Below are 27,192 nucleotides of genomic sequence, written 5' to 3'. Positions count from 1 at the left end.
GCGCAAAGGTGAAAAACAGTGAAGCGCAGTGATGACTGGACATCCATGCCGTCGGGACCGTATTATAGTGGTGGTGGACCGTGTATATAGTGGATGTGTTTCAGGCGCGGATACAAGGGGGGGGGGGGCCATGGGCCAAGGGGGGGGCCATACAAAACAGGATAACATGTGGTAAAACAGTTCGGAAGTTCTTTGAAGTTTGAACATTTCTACAAAACAATCTTCCTGGATCAGACCCTGCATCGCCATATAAAATGCGTTCCGATACTTCCGAGAAACTGACGTCCATACGCAAAGATTCTGGTAGGTACACATCAAATCTGACATCCTGATACGCTACAGTCGTAATGTGCCTGCATCAACCCACTTCCTTCTGACGAGATAAACAACTCTCAGCACAGCACACACCACAAAGCCCATTCACGGTTAACATTGCACTTGTGTATTTGCACACATAAACAGGCACACACGTCCACACCAGCACACACCCATAAAGTTCTATATACGACGAACCAGTACCGGTCGTCATTCGGCATAAAACGGACGATAATCTCGTGTCGGTGAGGGCGGCACCGACTGCCCACCGTCCACATCGGTACAACAGCCACAGAGAGGAAGCGCGCTCGGCCGGACGCGCGTATCACTGTCGCGAGTGTCCTGCGCGCCGCGGCACCCGCGATCCGCCTAAAACCGCCGACCGCCGGCGTTTGACTAGGGGCGACCGCTCGGCACCGCGCTCCGTCACCGGCGGCCCAGTGATATCAACAGTCGGGTGTATAGTTTATCCAGCACTATGTCTTTGACTTGGTACTTGAGCGACGACAGGCCGTCGGTGGTGAAGCGCTTCTTGCCTCGCCGCAACAGGTCGAACCTGGGACAGATACAAAGGCGTCATGTGGAGATTCGGAACGGCTGACATCGATTCTAGCAAACGAACTACATGTGATACTCGTAAGTGACGAAACTGAATATTTACACACAGGGCTGACGTATCATATCATTGTCAATTCACTAAGTGAAGTGACAATATGTACAACAAGTGAGCCGCAAAGCATAAAATATACCCCTGTCATAAGTCGGAGGTAAGAGTTCAGCAAGAAAACAGGATAGTCAGAAAATGGATCCTCACCTCAGAAAGTAAGTAGTTGAATGGGAATGGCCGTTGAACAGGAACGTTTGCCACACAGGATAGGCAGTCAGGAGCAGCTGGTATGCAGGAGTAGCTGTTGGATAGGAACGGTGGTCAATGATTGATTTATAGCAGTGGCGACAAGGGGAAGCGGTTGGTTTACATGGTTGGCGATATGACAATTCAGTCAGGAGAGAGGAGAACAGACTGAAGTACGATAGAAGCTATCAGGGACGACTAAAAAAATTAGGGTTTAGATACTGTACCTATAGATACCGCACATATACATCCCTAAAGATACCGTACGGCTTACAGTCAACCAGGTACTCATTGCTAGCCATATATGACTGGCGCAATCCAACCAGAAAACTCGTGTATTCGCCACTGTTTCCACGTAACACGTTAACAAGATCAAGAAAGAAGGTGAATGAGAAGGAAAATGACAGGAAATGCCAGTGGCGTTGTATAGTGTGCACCACAGATATCCACCAGCTCGACTAGTACGGCCGTCAGACGCAGCTGTTACGACAGTTAACTCGCCTGTTACGACCGTCAGACCCAGCTGTTACCGACGGTTGGACTCGGTCGATATGACCGTCATACCCAGCCGCTACGGCCGTCGGAGTCGCTTATGCACAGCCCCCTGCCGATACCAGTGCCTGGCCCGGCCCAGCCTCTCAGGGGAGTCATGGTGCCCCTCCCCCTCAGATAAGGTACTATTGACCTCCTTTTTCAGACGTGTAAACAGTCCCCGACCGGCGGCCTCAGTGCAGACACATGGAGTCCAGACCGCCCAGTGTCCAGTGTCGCCACTACTAGCGACCACTACCCACGGCCACTACCAACGGTCACTAACAGCGACCACTAACGACCATCGCCAATGACACCTATCAGACGTCATGTGCAATGTGCAGGTATCTGAGAAGTCGGATCTAAGCCCCATCCCTCCGATCTTGATCTAGGGTATGGGATAAAAGATCCTAACATTGTCTACATATTTTTTGCATCCGTATATGTATCGTAATTTAAAATGTTTAAATTAAGTGGATTCTTACCAGTTCTTATGAGATGAGATCCAAGTTCCACAAAGATCAGGGATCCAACTATCAGCTCCGCTACAATGCACATGTCTGTCACCTATTATTAACCCTTTTCGATTTTTCTGTAATTTTTCTTTAGCCGTCCACTCCCACCCGGATGACAAGTGTAATTTTAAAAACATAAGAAAGCTCACCGCTTAGGGTTGACCTTTCCGTGTTTGTGTTTGACCATCTTGTATCTGGCGATGTTGGCCGGGTAGCGGGCGATGTGCAGCTTGTGGTACGTCAGCCGGTTGTACATGTCGTCGTCCTCGCCGCCCCAGCCCCAGTACTGGTTGCTGAAGCCGTTCACCAGCTCGAACTGAGAGCGCGTCATCGCCGACACGCCGCCAAACAGCTGAGGGTACGCCAGTCTGGAGGGAGGAACACATCGGGGTAAATGGGCGGAGCATATGGGGTCAGCGGGGGCAACACACGAAGGTCTGAGGCCGGAGGACATAGTATCACCGGCTGTAATAAGGGAAGGCGGAAAACATGGCAGCTGTAGCCAGGGATGCGGAGCCGGAGCCGGAGCCGGAGCCGGAGCCGCCGGAGCCGGCATATTTTGCCCGGAGCCGGAGCCGGAGCCGGAGCCGTGAAACAATATAACCCGGAGCCGGAGCCGGAGCCGGAGCCGTCAAAAAAGGGGGCGACTCCGGCTCTTTTTCTTACGAGGAAACAATTATTTACCTAGTTCGGTTTGACAGTACAAGGCGTAAAACAATGTGGTATTCAAAATAGCCTTGTGATACAAATACAGAAACAACGTGTACCAATCCCATCGCCTTTTTCCTTCCACCCGTATTTAATTGATCGCATAAGGGATGTACTGAGTAGAAGCCGGAGCCGGAGCCGCCGGAGCCGGAGCCGGAGCCGCCGGAGCCGGAGCCGCCGGAGCTGGATCATTTTACTCGGAGCCGGAGCCGGAGCCGGAGCCGCCATGACATTTCACCCGGAGCCGGAGCCGGAGCCGGAGCCGATTTTTTTCTCCGGAGCCGGAGCCGGAGCCGGAGCCGTCTGAAATTTCCACGGCTCCGCATCCCTGGCTGTAGCAGAACCCTACGGGGGTCAATGACGGTTACATCGATCTCAATGAAGAACAGACTAGGCACGAATAACCAAATGTAAGAATTATGTATGCGAATAACAGCCATTGACCGCTTGTCACGAAGGAAAGCTTCACGTTTGTTTTGTTGGCTTCGGCCCTCTCGGTCTGACGAGACCATTTCAGAGCTGGAAGGATGATAGGAATTAGTTATTAGGGTGAGAAATTGGTCTGGGCAGACACCCTAGAGTCACCGGGGCTGAGCCCGAGGAGAGCTCCCCAAGCAAAATTTCTAAGCAATGTGACTTACATTGTAAAAAGTGATCCAAACTAACTGGTGAGTGGTGTATGGGTTTGCTCTTACAGACACCGAGCGTAAGCAATGTTAGTCTGTCTAAATAACGTTATTTTATACTTCGGACGTCAGCCATTCTGTAAACCATTCTGCCTTACCCAACCAAATACACTGCTAAGAATAAACTACGAAGCCTAGCGAAGTACTGACGGCTGCAGTGTTCCCATCTACCGGTGGCGATACTAACTTGTACTGCATGGAGTCGACGGCGACGGACATGTGGCGCGGCTGCTGCGGGCACGTGTAAAGGTTGCGGTCGTCCTCCATCAAAAGATCCACATCGTGGAAGACAAAACACTGGAAGTCGTACTGCTTGATGGCCTCCATGGCACCGGCATTGAGCAGCGAAGCCCGGTTAAACATATCAGATCCTGACGGCAAGGGCAGAGAGCACGGTCACATACAGGGGCTAAGCATTACTTATCAGTAACAACTTATCAGCCACATACGGAGGTGATCCGTCGAGCAGCGAGGGTAACGGCAGAATACTTAATAACGGCAGTTCTGAAGTCCCAACAAAGTGTTCGGTGAATACTTCACTATTCAAGTCCGACACGAGTTGTTCATATTTCGGGAAGGATACTGATTGAATCCCGGCACGGCACAGACAAGTGTCTGATATCCGATCAGCCCGGTGCAACACTAATCCAGGACTGAGCGGCTGCATCCGGCATTAGGCACACACAGCCGTCACAGCACCTGTGTGTTCGATCAGTGTCTGTACGTGACGGTGTCAGGATGTGTGGGTAAACCTTACAAACGGTGTCGAAAGCCGGCTCACGGATGGAAGCGTTCTCTTCCTGACAGTCCGGCTGTGAATTTAGAGTGGAAATAAGGCACTAGCAGTGCTCGCCCCAGTGGGTTCGTGGCACTCAGCATCCTGGCAGTGGTCGAGGCGGCGGCGGCGGCGGCGGCGGCGGACATGAAGTCATTCAGAATCAATGACCTCAGAGGTCAGTGATATCATTCGGAGACGATGCCGATGTTCTCATTACTTATAGCAAGTGGCAGTGACGTCATTCGAGGCTAGTGGCGTCACTCAGATGTGCATGGAGGTAAAAAGCCAGGCTGTGCACACCGGATAACATGCACGCATGTGCGTAGAAAAACACAAGACGACCAATCCGCCAGTGTTGCGGCCGGCCGTCCGGTCGGGGTGGTCAAACGAGGCTGAAAAATCGGTACCTGAACGCGCTCATTGACCACCTGCAGTCAACTACGTCAAAGCGAGCTAGCTGGCTGTAAGAAGGCACAGATGGTCAAGATGTGAACAGTGAACACCGACTATTGAACAAGAATACCGAGCTAGGTAACTTGCGAATACCGCGCAGAATGGCTACAGTCTATCTATATTAGGTAACACACCGCAAAAGCAAGCAAGACTGGCTATCACTCTGACTAAAGAGCACTTTCACAGTACAGGGTGTCTCATAAGTTCGTTCTCACATTATATTTGCATGTGAAACAGAGTACATTGCGTCGTGATATATTTGTGACCCCTCAATGTGCTCCCCATTTAATAGGCAAACACGTGAACACATGCTGCGGCATGCCAACCGGCATGTTTGGCTGCTTAGCAGGCTTAACCCGCGCCCCGTAGGGCTACCGGCGGACCCTACCACCCGTAGGGGAGGGGCCGTTTCGGCCCCCCCTAAGATCTCGGAAAGTTACCGGCCGATTTTCAAAATTCAAACGCCGTTCGATAGCCCCACCCGGGAACTACCTTGTGACCAAATTTCATTGACCTAGGTCAAACCGATGACGTCACAGGTCAGGTCAAAGGTCAGATTTTCACCGTTCACAGGCAATTCAAGAAATGTGCTGTGAAAGCGAGTAAATTGGTAATTTATTGAAAACCATCCATGGTACATTGTTCGTCAAACACATACCTTGCTATCTGAGGTCACTGATACCAGGTCAGGTCACAGCGAGGTCAGGTCACCGGGGGTCACAATATGAATGTGTCGTGTGATACATGTTTTATGGTCCATTTTACATGACAAATGCGATTATGTGGGTTAGGCAGCCTTTGGGGCCAGCCTAGGTCACGTTTTTGTGAAGGTCAGGTCAAGGTCAGGTCAAATTAGGTCAAATTTCAAAGTTGATATTTTTGCATAAAATGGGTATCGATTCGATGCAGCTCGTCACGGGGAGTCTAATGGTGGTCTTCGTTTTGCTCTACGAGTTCTAGAATTGCCAAAAATTGAGTTTGAAAATTTGCCGTCATCATTTTTGAACAGTTTTTTCGCTATAACTTGGCCAAAAAACGAGGTATCGATCTGAAATTTGGTATGTAGATAGAAGACGGTAGGCACTATCACATATATTCCGGTTTTTTTCGAAATTAAAAAAAACTTTTTGGATTTTTTGGCGAATATATCCAAAAAAATGCTTTTTTGATTTTTGGGGGTCAAAACTCAAAAATTTCAAAAATTCGAGATAGCAGTTTTGTAGCCCTGTTAATTCTACACCTTTTATGTCTTGATCATTTTTCTGTATCTTCAAAGCTGTAGTCCTGACAGGTCTTCTCGCGAAGGTCTTTTTTCGGTCGAAAATGGCAGAACATGACGTCACTCTGACGTCATTTGTGGCCAACCTATCATAGCCTCTGGAAAAATTTTTGGTCACAATGTGTAAAATTGATGCCCGGAGGGGTCCTGAAAGTTTGGTGGCGATATCTCCAGCCGTTTAGGAGATATCGACCGAAAAGGACAGGGGGGGCCGTTTCGGCCCCCCCCCCTACGGGGCGCGGGTTAACACGCGCAGTGGAAGGGGGGGGGGGGGGCGGATTTCGCCCATCCCTCCTGTTTTTCGCCAATAACTCGCGCCGCAAACATAATATTAATGTGAAATTTGGGCTACCTGTCCAGAATTGAATTGCGGATCTTCTCGTGCAAGAAAAAAGAAAATCGGTTCGCAACTTTTCTAGTAATAGCGGTGTGAAGTCCAACATCCTGCCGCCGCGGCGGCGCGGCGGCCGGCGCTAGCCGTTACGCGCCGCCTGAATTGTAGACTGTGCCGGGGCGGGACGGTTCCGTCTTTACATCGCGCTCCTTACCGCTGATTATATTCGATTCGCGTCAAATTTGGTGAGAAGACTAAGAAATGTACAGGCAACCTTATGGTCAAAGAATTTTGAAAATCGGCCGGTAAAAACTTGAGTTATGAGTGTGTAAACACAAAATTGTGATTGCCGCTTTTCCCGCGTCCGCCGATCCCGCTTCAGCCGGCGACATCTTACCCTTAGCAGGCTTCTAACTGCCATATTTATTGCTTGATTAACTAGAAATTCACCCTACATACTAACAAATGTATGTTCTTTCGTATAGAGAAAGAAAAAAGAAAATCGGCCGGTAACTTTTTGAGTCATCGGCGTGTAAACGCAAAAAGTCACTCATATGGCAGATTTGACCACATTTGACCTCATTTGACCTTGAAGATATTGACCTAGGGTCATGAAATTCACACAAAGCAGAGTTCCCCGGGGCCCCCACCTACCCTCCAAATTTCGTCTTCCTAGCTTTACTGGGAGCTGAGATCTTAGGGGGGGGGGCGCCATCCGCCCCCCCCCTTCCACTGGGCGTAGTACTCGCAACCCTTCCACTGCGCGTGTTAAAGTTAATCCATACTGACTTGACATGCGTCGTGAGCTCCTCGAGGCTGGAACAGCGCTAAGCTTCGACGAGCCTAATTTTCAGCATAACCAACAAATTTTTATGAAATTTTGATCCGATGAGGTGCCTGGCATGTGGTCTTGCCACAAACGCCTGTCACAGTCTCCTTGCACCGCTTTTAAGCTTTGCTTGACCTGTGCACTGATGCACTGTCTTGCCTGAAGATGGGCCTACGACCTCTCGGATGCCATTTTCTCCTCTATAAATGTGTTCATACTCGCGGTTCGAGTTCAGCTTGAGGGTTGAAACTCCTCCCAGATGTTCTTAGATAAGCATTATGCTTCCCAAAGCTGTTTCTGGGACACCAATCGCAACCTGGTCAGCGTCTGGACGCCTATAACCCCACAATACCGTGACCTTGGCCTTTCGCATAGGAACATAACGGGACGAAACGGAGACCTCCTCCTTCGCCCTTATGGGGTTGTTTTCGGGTTTGGACGGGTGTTTCATCTCGAACGTGGACTAGTTAGTCCAGATGACCTGGTTGATGTCCTCAGCCCTTTAGTTTGTTTAGCCTCAGGCATAACGAAACTCATGTTTGGCCATTTTAAGACGTTTTTGACTGTTTTGAGCCCTACGGTAAGCAAAGCTTAAGTCACCTTGAGTTATGTACCCCGAAAGAACACTCTTAGACAGCTGGTAATCCATCCTGAAAAGTCTGCTTACCAACTTTCTAACCCTTTGACCTTTTTGATGGCCACTTTGGCGCCACACAGTTTTGGCCACATGGCTCACTCCGGAGAGCTGACAAAAAAAGAGGATAAACTTGCAATGATTGACTCCCGACAAATCATCGGTGTCACTTGCTGACTGTGCGTCCAGTTAGCGATGGACATTGTCTACAGACTGGTAGGCCTCAATCACCCTCAATCGTCGCGAATGGTCACGTGCTGACTAAATAACGAGACGTACCCGTATTGGAGACCTCTATGTTGAGGCGTTAGCCGTCTGTGTAGGAAACGGGCTCTCTAGCAAAAACTATTTTGTCTACAGAAATTAGTTACTGTGGAGCATATTTCTACCAGCCATGGCAACCACGTAAGCCCAGTAACGAACCAATTTCAGCGTGCCTTTAAGCAAGAGAGCCTAAAAACGTAAAATTTAGGTGAAAACGAACTTATGGGACACCCTGTACATTCGCTCCTTCGTTCAGTTCCAGTGTGGACGGCAATACAATGCATTCTTCATTGTCGAGTCACAGTGATCAAGAGCAATAATTGTAACTGACGGGAAGACGTCCATGAGGCCAAAAGCGTTCAACAATCACGTCACTCACCATCCTGTTCCACGATAAAAATGCCGTAATCTAGCTGTTGACGCTGTAACACCGGATGCATGTGGTAGAGAAACATACGTAAGTGCTCTTCCCGATCCCTGCGAACAGAGGAAAGCTTGTATCAGCATGAGACGATTGTCAAAGCACGCGCAGGTCAGGTCGCCGTCGCCGGCCTATCTAGGAGCAAACACGGTCGGAATTACAGTCGCCCATGTTACCATGTGTGTGCCGCCTGTCTACGGACGCTCGTATCATGAGCCGAGCACAAAAAATCGGCGATAAACAGGACGGTCGCTGGGCGAGGGAAACTCGCTATCGGCGTACAGCGTGTACCCCCTGGCCAGGCGCTGGTATGGGGCCGAGCGCTGATGCGGGCTGAGCGGCAGGCACTGGTGTGGGGCTGGGCGCTATTATGGGGTCAGAGCGCTAGCGCAGGGCCGACACCATTGTGGGGTGACTCGGTTGCTGGTGTGGGACAGGGCGCTAGTGTGGTTCAAACGCTGTTACGAGGTCGCATTTTAAGCAGGGCTACCACAAGTGCGGCGATGGGCACTAGAAAGATTCATACTTTATTCTGGGCCCAGCGATGGTTCGTGTCAGGACGTCAGGTAGCGTGGGGCCCGGTGGTCCGCACTGGCGGAAGAGAGACAGAATAGACATTGGGGAGGGACGGAGCGCCGGCCAGCTGTGCAGCTCCCACGGGTCAGCATAACGACGGCACGTGATGTCGAGGACAGGACGGTGGGGAGGGGAGAGTGGGAGAAAGGACGGAGAAAGGGAGAGGAAGAAAAGAAATGAGAGAAGAGAGAGAGGAGAGAGAGAGAGAGAGAGAGAGAGAGAGAGAGAGAGAGAGAGAGAGAGAGAGAGAGAGAGAGAGAGAGAGAGAGAGAGAGAGAGAGAGAGAGAGAGAGAGAGAGAGAGAGAGAGAGATTTGAGTGCGGAGGATGGCTAAATGTAGAATTTGGTGGAGAATAAGACTGACTGAAATGAGAGAAACAGTTCGAGGAACACGAAACTTCTGCACCGGAGCTTTCCGTCCTCTAAGACCCCAACCTTCCCCGTTACCGGTACCATATAGAGCCTTTTGCTGCTAAGGAACACTTATTGGAAAGGGTTCCTATAGGGGACAGATGAGTTCCTATAGCCCACCTTACACACCGGCACCAATGCTACCAAAAGAATGCCTTTGAAAATTGGCACTTTGCAAAAGTGACACTTGTATCCCGACACGGTCATCCTTAGGGCTCAGCCGTACGGTCACCGTTTCTCACCTATATGGCACAATGATAGCCACTCGATGGCGACCGACACTTGTCACCACACTCTCACCTATATGGCACAATGATGGCCACTCGATAGCGACTGACACCGGTCACCGTTCTCACCTATACCTATGGCACAATGATGGCCACTCGATGGCGGCTGACACAGTTGGCCGTACGGACACCGTCTCTCACCTATGCTGACCCGTGGGAGCTGCACAGCTGGCACAATGATGGCCACTCGATGGAGACTGACACAGTCGGCCGTACGGACACCGTCTCTCACCTATATGGCACAATGATGGCCACTCGATGGCGGCTGACACATTCCGCCGGCCGGTACCGTCCCCCGTCCGTGAGTCGCCGGAACGGCTCCTCTGCCTCCATCTGGTCCCAGGAGGGCGCCGACGAGGGCACCGCCAGCGGACCGACTGCGGAACGGGAGGGCAACATCGTCAGATGGTGAATGGCACACGACTAAGACGGTCAAGTGATGGATAACTCACGACCACGGTAGTCAAACGGTGTGTAGCTGCAGCATGGTCGGATGGCGGGCAATACACGACTGTGGCTTAGTCGGGCGATTGGGGTAACGAACAGCACAGTGCTGTCGCACGGCCACACAGTGCATACCTACATTCGACTGTGGCACAGTTGTGGATACAAATTACAAGTCATACACAACTGTGGCACCAGCAAACGGTAGGTTGGAGACTGGTACAGTCAGGCACAAATATGACGCGAGAAAATAGCAGCAGCACATCTCACACTGAGACACACACACAATCCGAGACTCGTGGCACAACGGAAAAGTTAGCGATGCAACTGGTTGGAGAAGCGGCATCGATCCACCTATGGTCTGTGCGGAAGAGACAACGCTGGACTGTTGAGCACGACTCTGAAGCTGTTCGAGCCCAGTGTAGCGGTGCTTACCATTCTCTATTCCTCCTTATTATCAAAGAGAAAAGTGTTGCAAGTTGCAACGATGGCAGTCGTAGAAAAAATTCTTATTAGTTTGTATAACGTGTTGAACTATGGACACTTAATGCAAGAAGTCGCAATGCATGTGCTGAGAAGATACCCAAGTCGGTGCCTACGGGCATGTGGAATGGAAGTTCGCGGGAATAGGTTCGGTGTAATAGTGGAAAAATGCATGCCCATTCATCCTACCGAGGTTAGTTTTAGCTTGCTGGCACTAATAAACGGAGCACGTCATAAATGAAATGAACCAACTGGGCGACAGGAGAACTTTGTTACAATGCGAGAAAATGTGCTCATTTCACTTTCAACGAACATTAGCTAATATAAGCACGTCTAGGAAGAATTATTACTCCACCGTTTGTAAGAGTTATTACAGCAGCGTCTGACCCTAAGCACGTTAGCATGCAGCTCTCTGTACCTATGTAGGCATTGCATTTTAGCCCAGCATGTATTTTTCGTACACGCATGTGCTGTGTCCGCAGGCACATGAGTACGATATGCGCATGCTAGTGCTGTTCCACAACCTACTATAGACACATTCCGTCTGAAGTTTCTTGGAAGTCACGTAGCAAATGAACACTAAATCACGCACAATAATTGTTTTCATACCAGCAGGGTATACATTTACAAGAAACGCGTGTGGTTCGTGAACTATCGTGTTTTCATCCGCGTCTATATAGTTTACCCTGGCTGGTAATTGCGTATATGACAAATATGATGCAATGAGAGATCAGAATAGACTCAAACACCTGCGCGTCAAACTCCAAGACAATGATGTGCCGTCTGCATCGAGAGTAACGCCTCAATCTACGTCCTAACGCTCTGCAATTGCATGTCTTACTGCAAGTGCTCAACGAAATCTACGATGATACAGGACATCGAAAAGTCCCACAGGATCGTGTTTCCATCTTCGGCGTCTCAGTAACTTCTGATACAGGCTCACTCCGACGAAAACCGACTGTGAGTGGATGTAGTCAGGCCCCCGGGAACCATACGAAACAGGCTTGTTCATTCAAACATTCTTTCGTCAAACAAAATTCAGCTGCAGCAGAAGAGTTACGGAACATATGAATGCTGCGGTGCATAACTTTGGTTGAGCCCCTTGGGACTATGAAGGGCAAAACATGATACCAAAACAAAGAGTTAGTCACTCAATATTTTTGGGATATGAACTGAGCTGACGGGGAAAATGGCTCAGAAACAGTCAAGGCGCTCCTCATTGCGCTGAACGTTTATGACTCACAAAACGAAGAAATTCCCTCTACCCCACTCTGGCCAACTGGCTAGCAATGCTTGGAACATAACAAACACCTTCATAAAATGGCTCACAAAGTATCGCCGAACTGCTGAAAAAGGACAGAGAGTGGGTGAAAGGAAAAAGAAGGAAATAAAGAACTACAAAGTAGTAACGAAAAAAAAAGAACACGAAAGAAGTCGATCAATGAGCAGTGATTGATAGCTTATGCCTTACATACAGAAAAAAATACAGCAAAGATGACAAAACCAATTACAGTTACGAGCAGATTCCCGTCTCAGATCGTCAAGTGTCGATGACCCCAAGCTGGTGGTATGTTTGACACTTGAGTTTATCCTTCTAGTCATAGTCAGATACGGCTGCTAATCTGCTGTCATCACTGAAACAAAGCCTTCCCTGTTGTCGGCTGATCTGAAAGGATTGCCGCTGAGTGAGAGGGCTATCTGCGATGCTACAGTAAATACGACTGTACAACTGTAGAGTGTAGATCAGTCGGCGCCGAAAGTCAATAAGCGCGAGGGTGTTTTATTTTTAATCGTAACATGAAGATGCGGAGATAATGTGACTGTTTTGATGCCAAGCAAACTAGAAGTTCATGAAGAATGCGCATCCAAGAATGACAAATATAATGGTTTTAGCAAGTAAGCCAGAACGAGAAACTTGTAAATAAGTTAGGTAAGCTGAACCAATAAATGTCGGTTTGCCCGGGTTATCAGTCATTCGGCATTGTCCGTGCCTGAAAGGCTGTGAATTGGTCGGTGTATCAGAGTGTCACGTTCATCCTTCACTGTCCCGACGTAATGGGCCGTCCGGTGACCTCAATATGTGTGTGAACTGCGGAGCGATGGTGCCAACACCACATCGGCAGCCACAGGTGGGCTCGGAAAAGGTAACAAAACAAAGTTCGGCATCTAAGCCAGGTGGTGCTTACTGCTCAGTGATATTTGGATTTTTTGTTGGGTTCGGACGATTATCTGCCACGTGTCAAAGAACTGTAATAGTGATTATTCAAATCACCCTGAGTTCATTGGATATTTTTGCTTAACTCTCCTTCAGCCTAGCCACCATTTCTCACGATATGTGTTCACTGCGCAAACATGAAAGATTGAAAGCAATTCTGCCCATCTGATTTCACTGGCTACTGGCAACAAACCGTAGGCAAGGCCTAACGTCTGACCAAAGAGATTGAAATATCATGAAAAACACCGAGTCAATGAGGCGACACAATCCATCCGGCGGCCATGGTCCCTCACTCACCGAGTTTGAGCGGCACCGGCGGGCAGCGCTGGCGGCCGTCGGCCGGGCTGCTCGTGCCGGCGGGGGTCGTCGCCGTCGGCAGAGGCGGCCGTTGACTAGACGCGGTGACGTTCACCAGCGCGGCCGTCCCGTTCGCGGCCGTGCCGTTGACGGTCACGGCCGCCGCCGGAGGCGCCGGTGCCTTGCTGCCCGGGTCGACCATGACCTTGACGAGCAGCGGGTCGCGCGGGCCGCCGCCGCCGGTGGAGGGCGGCCGCGCTGTGGTGTTGGTGAGGCCGAGCACCAGCCGCGGCGAGACAGCCGCTGACGAGTCGAACTGGAAGAACGATGTGGGCAGCGCGCGCCGCGCCGACAGCAGGCTGAGGAAGCACTGCAGGAAGAGTAGGGCGGCCACGCAGCCGACCAGGTAGCGCAGGAGGCGGCCGCGGCCGCGCGGCACCACCAGCGCCGCCGAGTACATGGGCCGCGCCGCGGCGAGCGTGGAGCGAGGGAGCGAGGGCGCTCAGGGGGCCGGGCCGCCGACCAGCCGGCGTCGGGCGCACGGCATCGATTGGCCGGCCGAGATGTGGCGCGTCCTCATGAGCGGCGCGCGGGGAGAATCGACCGGCCGCCTGCCACCGGCGACCACCTGCGTCACACACACCTGCGACAGGGGGAGACACGGGTCAGAGCCGAGACACGGGTCAGGACAGCGGAGACACGGAGCAAAACGGAACGGAGACACGGAGCAGGGCGGGTATACGGGTCAGAGCAGAACCAAAACATGGGTCGGAGCAGGGCGGGTGTACGGGTCAGAGCAGAACCGAAACATGGGTCAGAAAAGAATGGGGACACGGGTCAGAACGGATACACGGGTCAGAACAGGGCGGGTATACAGATCAGAGCAGAACCGAGACACAGGTCAGAATAGAATCGAGACACCGGTCACGTGTCGGAGAACGGAGACACGGGTCAGGGCTTGGCAGAGACACAGGTCAAAGCAGAAAAGAGACATGGGTCAGGTCAGATCGGGAACACAAATCAGGGCAGGGCGGGGCACGGGTCAGAGCAGAACGAGGACACGGGTCCAGGTAGGGCGGAGACATGGGTCGGAGCAGAATGGAACAATGAGTCACAACGGAGACAAGGGTCACATGGCCGACTGGGTCGACCAGAACGGAGACACGCCGGGTCGTCGCCCGAAAGTGTCCCTGGAAGGTTCTATTTCGACTCTATTTCGATTTATCTCGATCGATCGGAAATGGATATAGACCTCCTCGGCACAGTCCCGGCCTCTGCCATAGAGGCCGGTAGCCGGCAGAGCCGCGTCAATGTCACAGTCTAGCCAGGCAGCCCCAGACCATTGGTATTCCGTCAAATAAGGCGCATCACTACTCAAAGAGCGCGGCCATTTCAGAACGAGCCACAGCGAGAAACGGGTTCACGGGCCAGACAACGAGTCGTCAGCCCGACCATGTGTCAGCGCGGCCGGTCGCCTGTCGACAGTTCAGGCAGGGCACGTTCTTTACGGCCACTCTGGTAACAGGTCCGAGCACCGGCGGCTCTAACCCCAGCAAACTCTGCCAGCCTGCTCGCACCAGTGAGCACTGAGCATGGGGAGGGTAGGCACTAGGCAGTGGGCATGACAGCACCCAACGTCGTACTTCCGATGTGTTTAAAGGTAGTGTGCCACCTTTGAAAGATTTCCCATTTTATTTTTCCTAGGATAAGAAGCTTCTGTTTTTACCTAATATCGCAAAAAAAAATCATAAATGGGCCTGGAATAGTGCCTTTTTTGCCTAAAAGTTTATCGGTTTTTAGATATGTATCACAACTGTAGTGGGCTCACCTGCAAACAGGCGTCGGGCAACAATCGCGAATGCGGCGCACTTGTGACAATAAGCAAAGGTCATTATAGTGTTACGACCATACGACGTACGGGAATGAGTTATCAGCTGTCTAATCGTAGACAACACAATGTCGAGCCTTAAACTGTAAGCCTGTATTGGTATTGTTTCTTAAATTTGGCTGTCGAACATTAATTTTTGGTTTGAAATATGATTTTATGTAAAATAATTGATATGAAACAGCCGTCTCTTAAGCTATGACCCCATTACACCACACGCAAGTGGCAGAAATGACAATGATCAGCTGACGCATTTTTCTTGGCCGAAGTCAGAGCGCGCGGCCCGACGCACCACGCGTATTTGGAAATTCCGACCTCGACGAGCATCAGAAGCCACCTAACAGGCGTGTTCGAAACCGCAGGAGATGATGATGAACGGGTTTATCGAAACTTGATTGGATGAGCCTATCGGTAATAGCGATTTTAGTGTGTGCATTTATTGTTCATAGTGGTGTAAAATGTGGTTGGGGTACGACCGACAACCCGTCGGGGCGAATTTCGCACTGGGGTACTCAAAATTTGAAGAATTTAAGACGTTTCCATAAGTTTTGAAGGTATGGATAAGTTCTAAAAATCCGGTTCTCCTTATCCGGGTCATTAACTCCATATGGTCCAGGAAAGCTGGCACACTACCTTTAAAGCATCTAACTGCGTAATTGTGAAATCCGCACTGCGCTAATGTGCTTTATTCTGGCCGCTAGCTCTACGTATCAGCAATCCTCAGTCAATACACCGGCCCACAGCCCACAATATAGCCGCCCACGGTAGCTCGCTCGGTGCCGGCGAAGCCAATTCACCGATCGGCTCCCGGCTGCCGGCAGAACTGATTCCATATTCTATGGGTAATCTGCATAGCGGCCGGGTCGAGGGGTAGCCACTCACCGGGCGAGCGAGCAGCCGGCGGCCGCTCGGTCCGTCCCATCAGTCGCCATCAGCCGGCAGTGAGCCGACGGTAGAGCTGGCCCCCAGTCGGGGCGACGGGTGACCTCCACCAGCCCCCCCCCCCTCGCTACCAGCCACGACAGAGTGGCCCCGCGACTGTCGCGCGGTTGGAGCTATCAGGTCAGTGTGACAGTCAAGGTCGAACCGGCCCAGTCAGTGTCACTGGTCCAGGGATTGTCCAGTTCGATGGCAGTTGTGAATAACTGAGGCTTCGTGACTGGTGATGTTAACAGGTGCGGAGGAAAGCATGCATGTTGTAACTGCAATTATCAGTCAGCAAACACCAGCAGTCAGCACGCAGACGACCACACCACCATTGCAGTAGTCAGTCAGAAGACCTGCATCTAGTGTCATCCAACCGCGAACCTCCGAAGTCAATGTCAGCCAACAGATCTTCACTATCACACAGCGAGGCTCCTACGTCAGTCAATAGATGTCAACAGTCAACAGATGTCAGTCAACAGACCTTCACTGTCAGTCAAACATACACTGCCACTGCCAGTACCTCCCACTGCCAGATATGATATATGTATTCTCGGTGATCCACACATACATCGTGGTTTTTCATACACCGCGTCATACTGTACCGTCGATGCCACTGTGCAGTGTGCAGACTTCCGCTGTCATTCAGCAGACCCCAAAACGAACATAAAACATAAAACGGAACCTAGTTATGTAATTCAGGTTTCGCAGGAAACAAACGTTGCTCACCTCACAGGCGTGGCTAGGTCGGAACAATGCTATACTGCACAGATAAAACATGTTTTTGAAATAAAGCGATGGGGCGTTGGCCGGCACTGGCAATGGAGTGACGACCACGCCGTGGCGCACAACGATTGGCTGAAAAGCAGTGCGAATAACACCACTATTGGCAAACCGAACGGCTGCGCGTTGAACGAGATGAACAGAACGAGATATGATGAAAATGAGGACAGGGAAAGGGCGTACCCATATCGTACGCATGTTAGCGAGGAGCTCTAGCCACGATGTGGTGGCTTGAAATTTGTATCGCCTGACCCTCGCATTGATATGGTCGGGCGCCATATAGCCTCGTTGCTGGTGTGCCCTAAAACACCAAACCATCATCGATCTAGTCGGGATGGACGAGATGGAACGAGCTTATCGAAGAAAAAAAAATAGGTATCAGGATAAAGTAAAAGCGCAGGATCCTAAGCGACACAAAGTAATGCTGCTGTCACCACAGATTACCTGGGCGTGCGTAATCGGCACGTCCAAAGAAGACGTCAGAAGCGTCAACGTCGTTCCTTGTGTACTTACAGAGGCGTTATCGCACAAGAGCAAAAACTGTTCAGCAAGTCATTCTGACATCTTCGCTCTTGGCTACTGGGAGACACTGAAGAACCAATTTCCCCCAGCCGCTATTGGGCTTTGAAAGGAACCAGTTTACGCCGTAGCAGCTGGGGTAAGACCCATCTCGCTATGTGTCATTACTAAGTCCGCGTTACATGTTCCTTGAACTGCAACCCACAGAGTCAACATTCCTCAATGTCCAAGTCAATGGCTAGGGATGCATCGGTCTCCCCGTCCGTGAGTGCGGAGGTGGCCGTCTCCAACAACCATGGGCTGAGACGGTGAATTAGTGGTGCTAATCTCCCGCGCTGCCGTAGTTCAGGCTGGGGTCAGATGAAAGCTATCCGCCTCCGACCCTGACCTGCACCAGCCGCAGTGGACAGCGGCGGTCCCTCAGCGCTACGGCCGGCGAGTGTCGGCACACACGGGTGACCCCTGACCCCTGACCTGGCGGGCGGGTCCCCGGGGCCGCTCACACGCGAGGTTCTGAGACGGACGCGGCGGTCCCGCAGCGGTCCGGGAGGGCGTCAGTGTGCGTTATCGGCCCGGCGTCCGACAGCACTATCTATCCTGTATCGGCGACGGCCTGGCTATCGTTAGCTAAGAGCGTCGGTGCTGACGTATGCACAGGCATCTGAAGAGGCTCCCAACGATGGCACTCGCACCCTCACGTGGCGAGGTATGTGAAGATGCCTGTTCCGCCCAGATAGAGCGAAGTTAGATAGAGCGCTGACTCATCAGGGTGATGCATGCGTGGGTCAATCTAAGTCACAATGGAGCAAGTGGGTGTGCAGTGCACCATGTACCACCCTTTCAACCTCTTCATCCCCGTTATAGCTGTGATATGGTCTCAAGTAGCACAGGTGCTAAGCCTTTTCGAGCACGCCAATGTCAATATACACAATAGCTTGCTTGCTTTCATTTGATGGGTCAGATGTAAGCAATATGCACTGGAAGCACAGACTGCGGTATTCGTAGCTGCGGTACAAAGTCTTATGAAGACCTGGATCCCTCTCCATTGACTGATTGATGTGCTCTCTCCAAAGTAATTGTGTGCTCTCTCGGGACGAGTCGGGACATCTGACACCCGGTCGGGTTACGAAGTTACGAGCCGAGTTAGCCGTGTCCCGTCGGTCTCAGTCCAGTCGTGGTCGTTGGGGGTGGTCGGTCACTGTGGGCACGACCAACTCCCACCAAAAGGGATTCGGGTCCGCTTCACCCCTTGCGTTAATTTGACATCAGACATTCTAATTGCACCCGGCTGATTGAATTTGATAGCTTAGCGGTTAGCACAATGTCGAATTTTAAGTTAGAATTATTTAACTCCATAATTGCACATTTTTCTTGAATCATGCCAACAAAAACACAATTAACATTATAATAACACAATACTGAAAACAGCGAAGCAATACGTTGTTTTTTACATTACATTGCAAAAAGCTAATAACTTACAGGTCTGCCTTTACGGGTGATCCAGCTAATGTGCATCCAACAAAAGAGCAAGAAGTAAACGAGCAAACATGAAAGACGGGGAGCTCTCACCCTGTTGGTGTTTCTCGGGACACTTGTGTTTGTTTGGCACACACACGTTTGTTGTTCAGCAGACAATACTGCATTCAGTCAGGCAACGCCCACCGCCTGTCACATAACACGCAAACACTGTCTGAGAGCGCCCACCGGCCTACAGACGGCATCCGCCAGCTGAACGATCCATCTATCTATAGTTATCCTAAGAATGTCATACCCTGCTGCGTGACGGGAGAGACTTATCCCAAACGGCCAGCGGGGACGGCTATTCTAGCCACAATAATACCAACAGCCACTAATGAAAACATACCTGGCTTACCCAGCGGCCAGCAGGTCACGTTAATAGAAACAGATGGCTGTTGCGTCGCCGACCTTCCGTGCCTGGTGGTGCGGTGACTGACGCTCCTCTCCTGGGCAGCCTTTACAGAGAACTAATCTCTTCACACCAAGCCACGAGGACGTGCAAACGGACAGCTTGAGAAAAACGTCAGACCAGATACGACAGGGTAAACACCACAATGTCACATAAACATATTCTCCACCGTTGCTCCGCATATCTCGCTTGGTGACATCGCGCCCTAAATACATACGGGAACAAAACAGCTCGTTAAAAATGTGCCGGCCTAGGCATATGACGTCATGCCTATAAAACAAGGCTGCTGAGTGCTGAGTCGGCGTGGGCAGCCCCGTCGCCGGTCGAACGGGAGCCTGTCTGGCGCATCTGTCAGACGTCGGGACATCAAACAGGCGTGCTCCGAACCGGCCTCGCACCGGTCGACCGGATCGCCCACGGCAGACCAGCGCTGCGACGCAAACAACACGATCAGCACGCAGGTCCAGTGACGGCCGGCGGCACCACACGACCGACGGTGACCGATGCGGTCCGGGTGTCCCTAAAAACCAATCATCAGAGCGGCCCGATCGCGTGTGGCGTCCCACGGGACTGCCACCTGATATTGAGCGGCGCAGAGCTGCCGGCTGCCTGCGTTATGCCCCGTCTGGGGAGCAGAGTAGCGTGCCACTCCGTGTCGGAGGTGATCGCCTTTCCGGGCCGAGCCCGGCTTCTGGTCGCCGAGCCGGGATATTGGCGGACCGAAGACCAGTACGGAAGACAGAGTTGAGGGAAGATGAGATGAAGATGAGAACAGAAGATGAGAGTTCAAGACCAGAGGCCACGCGGAATGAATCACCAACACATGGCGGAGTACTACCTGACAGGAGACCGGTTGGGGCTGAAGACCGGAATTCTAAACCGGGACCAAAGGTCAAGATCCAGCGTGATGAAACATCAACACACTTCATGCCAAGACCGTCAGTTTCCATCACATGTTTAAGTCCTCACACTAGGTGTCCATATCTCATCTCTGCGCTACGAGTGCGGAAGACAACTTTGCTCCCACGCCATGCCATCGCCTCTATAGCAGCGTTGCGGCGGAACGAGATCCGAAGAGCAGACCGCCTCCTCTTTCCCATTTCCTCTCTATCACCACACCGGCCGGCTGCTGACGAAGGGCTACCGACATGTCCCACCGGCGCCGCCAATACAACTCGACGCTGACGGAGCCGCACGCACTCAGCGATACGGCACGTCAGGGCCACTCGGCACACCACACTGGGGAGTTTCCAGAGCCGCGCCCGAGAGAGCCGCTGGGGAGGGGACGGCGAGGTCGTCCGGGGGGGCGGGGAGACCGGCTGACCGCGGCCGGGAGGTCCAATATACGGCTACCGTGGGTGCGGGAGACACGGACACAGCTGGGGAGACAGGGGGAGACACAGACACAGCTCTGGAGTCTGGAGACACGGCACAGCTGGGGAAGACAGGGGCACAGCTGCGGGAGACACGAAGACAGCTGGCGAGACACGGCACAGTTGGGGGAGACACGGGGAGACACGGTCGCAGCTTGAGATAAAATCGACACCTTTTTTTAAACCCCACATTTGTTCTCCCGTGAAGTTCAGACAAGTTGTTTAGAAACCTTCAAAAAAGGTAGTCACTCGATTTTTCTCAAGTTTGTCTGTCTTGGCAGATCAAGCAATGCCAGAGCAAGCTTACGAACACACAAATTTGATCAGGATCGGACGATTGGACACTTCTAAAAAGAGATCTTTCGTGTTTCCCGGAAATTCACCGGAGAACAGATGTGGGGTTTAAAAAAAGGTGTCGAAATATCACGACAGGCGGATACACTGTGATACACGGTCATCGATGAGGAGACACATCTACCACAGGAGAGACAAGGTCACAGCTGGGGAAGACACGGTCGGTCACCGCTGCCAACCGCGGAGAGAAAGTCCCAGGTGCCGCGGACGAAATTTAAGTAGCCGGGGACATCTAAAAACGGCACAGAAATAGCTAGTGGTGACAAATCCACGACTTCGAGAGAAGCGGCTAAAACTGCCCGGGCATCAGGACATATTTGTAGAGCGTCCCATTTTAAAACAGTTGGCACAATATGAAGCAATCTTAAATTCAGCCTCAGGGGAACACTCTATGGCTCGGAAATAATAAACCGCGGCAGTATAGCCGGAATCTGGTGAGTGCCGCAGCATCCTGGCAGTGTGCCGACAGCCGCCGGTTGGCAAACTCGGGCCGGCCGGTGACGCCAGCGCACCTACGACCGTTCGCCACCGGAGAGCGGGGGTTGGCACCGTGCCGCTGCCTACCTACCTGGCGGGTGGGCACGCACGGACCGGCGAGGGGGTGAATTCCGCGGGCGCAGCTCCCACGCTCCCCACACACCTCCCGTGTGCCGCTGCCGACCTTCCCCTCCGCCGCACCCAACGACCCCAGCTCACCGACTGACGGCCCACCCGGCTGTCCCACGGACCGCCGTCCCCACACCGCCAGGTGGCAGTCACTCTCACTGAGGTCGGCCGATGCGCTCCCAGGGGCGCCGGCGCTGCCGCCCATAAACCGGCCTCATCTCGGCCGGCTGATGTTACAGGTTGGGGAATTGGTCGACGGACCGTCGGTCGACAATCGCGGCAGCTCCCATATGGAGGAATCGGAAAAGGTCAGCGCTCGTGTGCACTGCAAAGTGCTAACTGAGAACAATTGAACAGGCTACGTGAATTCTATCAAGGCCCTAAATACAAGGTTGCACGGACTAATTTCTACTAAATCTACCAGAATATAGTTTACCGGTTGGGTATTTTAATAACTATTCAATCAAAACTTCTTTATTATTTCCTCGTTATCATTTATAAGCAATTTTATAAATTGACTTTCAATTTGCTTGCCTTTTACTGGCAAAATAACTTTCTAGTATTGGGTCAACATAGTTGTGTAGCAGTAGGAACCATATCTGGCAAAACCCCAATGCCTACATACAGCAGAAAAGCAGCCACCAGGTGTCGCCACAGTCGCCACTTGGTCGCCACACAGATGTCGCGCGCGTCGCCAATCGCCACACTACCGATTTCCATAAGGACGCATATGTACGGATATGTATTGGAAAGTCGCCCTTAAGGATTACGCTTACATCCTTTGCTTATGAGGTCGGTGGTTGGAAATTGGGAGGGGCTCAGCTATTTTCGACCACGGATATGGCTTTATCACATGATGAGGAACATGCTGATAAGCGTTTTATGTGTCATAACAGCACATAAGTATTTTTAATCATTTTTCAAAAATAGCCAATCCGCCGTATCCTTCAGTGCAAAGTGCCGTCGGTCAGTCCCGACGTGACGTCACGCAGGGAATTTGCCAGATTTTCCTACTAGACTTCGACACCCCCTGAATTCTATGTTATGTGTTTATCATTCATACAGCACCGTTCCTTTGCTCCACGCGGTGTTAGTCAGCCGACACTCAGAAAACTGATATTCCAATGAGGTAACGCAATCATTGAATGCTGTCAAGGAATGTTGCCACACCAGACTGGCTTCCAAAATGCTCAAAACGATACCCTTGCGTTCCAGTTAGCGTTGTCTTTGAGTTTTAATTGGCTTGGCTCCATACAAACAAAAATAATATTTTTTCTTCCTCATGAAACAGGCGACAAGAGTATCGCTACCGAAAACGTGGCAAAGTAGGAATAATTAGTCACATAATTTCACCAAAAGGAGGATAAGCGCAATATTCACGTCGAACGAAAAAAAAAATATCACGCTCCACAAAACGAAGGTCAGAGCGGCCAGGGGGGACGGAGTGACGAAAGGGCGAGCAGTGAGGACAGAGATGGGAAGCGAACGAGCAGTCATTCCACCTTCGCGCGGTCCTGAGGCAGCCCTCTGTACTCACCGGTAAGCGAAGCGAGAGGCGGCTGGAGTACCTCACATGGCGACTCTGGTCACGAACCGCGGACGCCAAGCCGAGGGCGAGTGTGAGGCGGCTGCAATCTGCCGGCACAGACACCCAGCCGTCTCTGTCTCAAGCTGCTCACACGGGGAACCACCCAGGCCGGCACCGATACCAGCTGGGTACTTTGAGCACTTGCACTCCGCAGCTGGCCGCCACAGCCCACAATTGTTGTGAGCACACTGCACATGGTCGATGGATAATAACCAGCATATGTGGATGGTGCATACGATCAATAGGCCAGCATATGGGATGGGATGGAAATAATTTACCGCCTGTATCTGCCATTTCAATTCAGCTCGTGTAATGATGCTCACTATTGCTAAATATGAAATGAGGAACGTTTGCTGAGGGTCATAGAATGGCCTTGAGGTTGGGAAACCTGTGAGCACACGGCATTCGGCATTGCATGTGTTTGTCAGTGTTTCGGAAATTTATCGGACATTAAGACGAGCCTGAAAAGTCGTAGGAGTTTTAACGACTCTCGAGCCATTAACGGAGTACGGCTCGGTATAGGGCCGGTGTCTCGGCCGGCTGACCCGGCGCCATCAATTCGCCGCTCGGATCGGCGCTGGGGGCGGAACGGCCGGCCGCCGGGCGCGACGGCCAGCCCGGGGAGCAGAGGTGAGCACTCCACTCTGTTCGGCGATTAATGACACACGTCGACCGGCAGCGCGGAACGCAGCGGTTAGGGGAAGCTCGCTGCCTTATGGCCATATGTGCGGCTAGCGTGCTGTGTCGGACATTATACAAGGACACATATCGAGCCTGATGGCACTGTGCCCTGCACCGACACCCTAAGTATACCTATATTGAGCCAGGCAAGGCATACAATCTCACCTTTTCACAAATTACGATGTCATTTGGAAACAGCCGCTATCTACTTCTGCTGCGACATGCCAGACTGGCCAGACATATTGGCAACTGCTCGTTATTCATGAAACTATCTATACCTACGTAAAGCTCGACAGTGTATCGGTATCAGCGTAAGTTGAATCGCTGTATAATTCGTAAATTAACCACCAATAAGCCTCACTGTGACTTCGCTTTTGGCTTTGATTTTGACTGACGGTGACACAAATTTAACTGACCCATTTTCGATTCGAAGCCACTCCGTTTGCTCTTGTGTTCCGAGAGTTAAGTCAGTGGATGCCGCGAAGGGATGACTTCATTATCGGCAATGACTATACCGTCGCAGTCCGTGTCACTGCATGCAACCGCTTCGCGTCAGCAGCACATTGCTGAATCTCTGTTATCACTGTAACAGCATCTTCGTGAGTCAGACGCCCATCACCCTCAATCCTAACACAGCGGCATGCAGTGTTGTGATTCCCAACGCTCAGAGCTCGACAGAAAGGAAACGTTGTGCGAGCCGGCGGGAGGAAAACAAGACAGTGTCGTCCCCAATGACCCGGCGATAAGGGCTTCCTTTCACATAACCGCACAGCGTGGCCGGTCCCGGCCGGCCGGTGCTGCAGCGGCGCCGGTCGACCGTCGGCCAGTTCATCTCTGAGCGCGACAGCCGCCGATAGGCCGTGATTACCCGGCTCCCGAGTCCCGACCGGTCAATACTGGGGCCGGCGGAGCGGCTGAACGGCCGGCCGGCCGCTGCCATAACCACGCCGAGATAGCGGGGCCACCGCCACCCACGACCCTCCCCCCTCGACCCCCTCTGATTAATTGCTCGAACCGCCCCCCCCCCCCCCCCGCCTGTCTACATCAGGGCCACTGTCATCCCACTCCCTCTGTTCTTCCCATCCTCTAACCCCACTCCCTCCCATCCCCTCACCGGTGACCCCGATCAACTGCTCAAAACGGCTCAACGCAACGACTCGACCCTCTGTGGTCTCCCTACATCGGAACGACCGTCATCGCCCCCCCCCCCCCCCTGTCGTTGCTTATACGGATAGAAGCATCTAACCGCACTCTGCTGGCTCCTGCCCACATCAAAACTACATTCAGCCCAATCCCCCTCCCCCTCTCCCACCCCACCACCATTGTTCACACAGGGACAACCAACATACCACTGCTTCATAGCAGCCAATGTCATCCATCTTATCCCCTTGACCCCTCCAATGTTCAGACTGACTAACTGGCTCACCCCTGCAACAGAAACCCTACTGCTGCTCATAGCAACACAAGCTGGTCTTGCACACTCTTGTTCTAGGTATAATTCAACCTTAGTTGGTCAGTGTACAGCCATCTGCCCCGCCTTCTAACTACCCAGCAATTCAAATTACTGTTGGCTAGGTTCTGCTAATTGTCTGCATATATCACACTAGGTCACAAGTACCTACCAGTCCTACACATATCATTTAACAGCAGTATTCATTAGATCATACAGTAAATACTAACTGCTACAGCATAGGGATCAATCAATAGTTTGCTTGTATTGTTAGAATCCAGTAGGTAGTGGTTAGATTTGCTCACTCTTGACAACTGGGGTGGCTGTGGGTACAAGGTACAACTGGGGTGGATGTTTTTTTTTTTTTTACCAGAAACAGATCCAGATAATCTGAGTTTAAGACAGTAGCCTCATCACATAAGACTTTTGGCATCTGATGGTGATAATCTGAGGTTGATGGGAGCAGCTGCAAGTGAAGCATATTTCATTCGCTGAGTGCCAGCCCATAAGGCAAGTAAAACAATGGCCTCTTTATTATTGATCCTCAAGAGTCCATAATTTACTAGACAGATGGCAAGAAGTGGGGCATGTTAAAAAAGCTGGTGAACTTAAAAGCTATTTGTCATTGGCTAGAAAATGCTTCTGAAAACTACAAAAGACCCACCATATTACCTAGTCAATATGATATTTCAATTTTCATTAAGCACCAAACCAGTAAGTATCCACTAACCAGAAATCTCACTCTTACTGTTCCAGCTCCCAGACCAGACCAGCTGGAACCAGACCAGACCACGCACTGGCAGATCCAAGGGGGATTAGGGGCAAATGTTCCTATTTGGGGCAAGTGCTAATGCTCCCCTCCCCAAATGCTCTCCTCTAAGCACCCAAAACTGATGAAACTGCAATTTCTGTGAGAATAGAAAAAAACTTTAAACCTTTTATGAGTAAATGTTTGATTGAACTGCAAGGAACTGCATTAAGAAATCAGAATAAAGGATTTTCTAGTTAAAGGAAACTTTTGGGGTATGCCTGGTGCCCCGCTTCCCGCCCCCAGCATCCGAGACCACCTTTCTCATTTACGGCAATGGGGCCTGTTTCTATGTGAAGTATAATAGAATACCTATCATTCCATGATGCATTGGCAGTAGGCATCACATCAGTGGGAGGAGCAGGAGGCAGAGCTTCCAAAGCATGACATCACACAGAATATTCTGCCACAGAATGACATGATGGATTTTCATGATCATGATTGTTTTACTATTAGCATAAAAGCGCATCAAGTGATTGAACTGAGAGGCGTTTGTTTCTTGTTGTGGGGATCTCATGGGAGGTGCAATAGCATGAATTGGCGAGTGAGAGTACCAAATATTCTGCCGGGTGTGAATTCACAGGGCCCTTGATGTTGATCAGGATCAGGATCCGCCAGGCGCCAATGAGACCACGTGCCTCGCCCGGATGACTGGATCTAGCCCTAGGAGATAAAGAACTTACCTGCACCTTCTTATCTTAGACGTTTCCAGCAGCGCCTTTTCTATCAGTCCCACTTTTCCCCCTTCCCCATACAGCTTTCACAGCCCAAGCTTGCAAGCAAACCTCCTCTACGTTCCCCTACTCCGCAGCGAAAACAACAGGTCAAGGTTTATCGAAATGAGCTAAATCATGTTAAATCCACTTGCTTAGATTTAGGTATTTAGAATTACGCAAGAAATTATATTTTTGTAAAATTTTCAGTCATTCGGTCAAACGTCTTCATTTGTACCAGACATAAGAATAAAAATTCAGAAAACTA

At 51.3% G+C, this 27,192-nt stretch overlaps 1 protein-coding gene across 6 annotated transcripts; it reads right to left on the bottom strand.

Annotated features, from left to right (window-relative positions):
* Positions 1–419: 419 nt before the first annotated feature.
* LOC122371321 (beta-1,4-N-acetylgalactosaminyltransferase bre-4-like) lies at positions 420–27,037 on the bottom strand. Of its 6 annotated transcripts, none has more exons than XM_043347559.1 (9): positions 26,895–27,032; positions 23,222–23,319; positions 13,314–13,956; positions 10,107–10,251; positions 8,559–8,656; positions 3,796–3,979; positions 2,364–2,582; positions 1,130–1,223; positions 420–871 (listed from the first exon to the last, which is right to left on the bottom strand). In XM_043347559.1, exons 3-9 carry the CDS (start codon positions 13,771–13,773, stop codon positions 782–784), a joined length of 1,290 nt encoding a protein of 429 aa, XP_043203494.1. In that variant the 5' UTR covers positions 13,774–13,956; positions 23,222–23,319; positions 26,895–27,032; the 3' UTR covers positions 420–781. The 6 variants fall into 6 exon arrangements, with proteins under 6 accessions (XP_043203494.1, XP_043203495.1, XP_043203497.1 ...); XM_043347560.1 differs by having other exon boundaries at positions 26,901–26,976; XM_043347562.1 differs by lacking the exon at positions 1,130–1,223 and having other exon boundaries at positions 26,895–27,037.
* Between the last annotated feature and the right edge of the window lie 155 nt (positions 27,038–27,192).

The sequence above is a fragment of the Amphibalanus amphitrite genome, unplaced genomic scaffold (assembly GCF_019059575.1).
Source record: "Amphibalanus amphitrite isolate SeventyFive unplaced genomic scaffold, NRLGWU_Aamphi_draft 001231F_arrow, whole genome shotgun sequence".
Classification (NCBI taxonomy): Eukaryota; Metazoa; Arthropoda; class Thecostraca; order Balanomorpha; family Balanidae; genus Amphibalanus; species Amphibalanus amphitrite.
The sequence above is the reverse complement of the archived record's forward strand: the minus strand, read 5'-3'. Positions and strand labels throughout refer to the sequence as shown.

Bases quoted from the DNA above. Each gene is read 5' to 3' on its own strand.
- LOC122371321 (XM_043347559.1), bottom strand. From the start codon at position 13,773: ATGTACTCGGCGGCGCTGGTGGTGCCGCGCGGCCGCGGCCGCCTCCTG. The intron at 10,252-13,313 runs GTGAGTGAGGGA...CCCGTTCCGCAG, and splicing joins GCCGGTGCCGCTCAAACTCG to TCGGTCCGCTGGCGGTGCCC. The intron at 8,657-10,106 runs GTGAGAGACGGT...CTCTGTTCGCAG, and splicing joins GCCATCATTGTGCCATATAG to GGATCGGGAAGAGCACTTAC.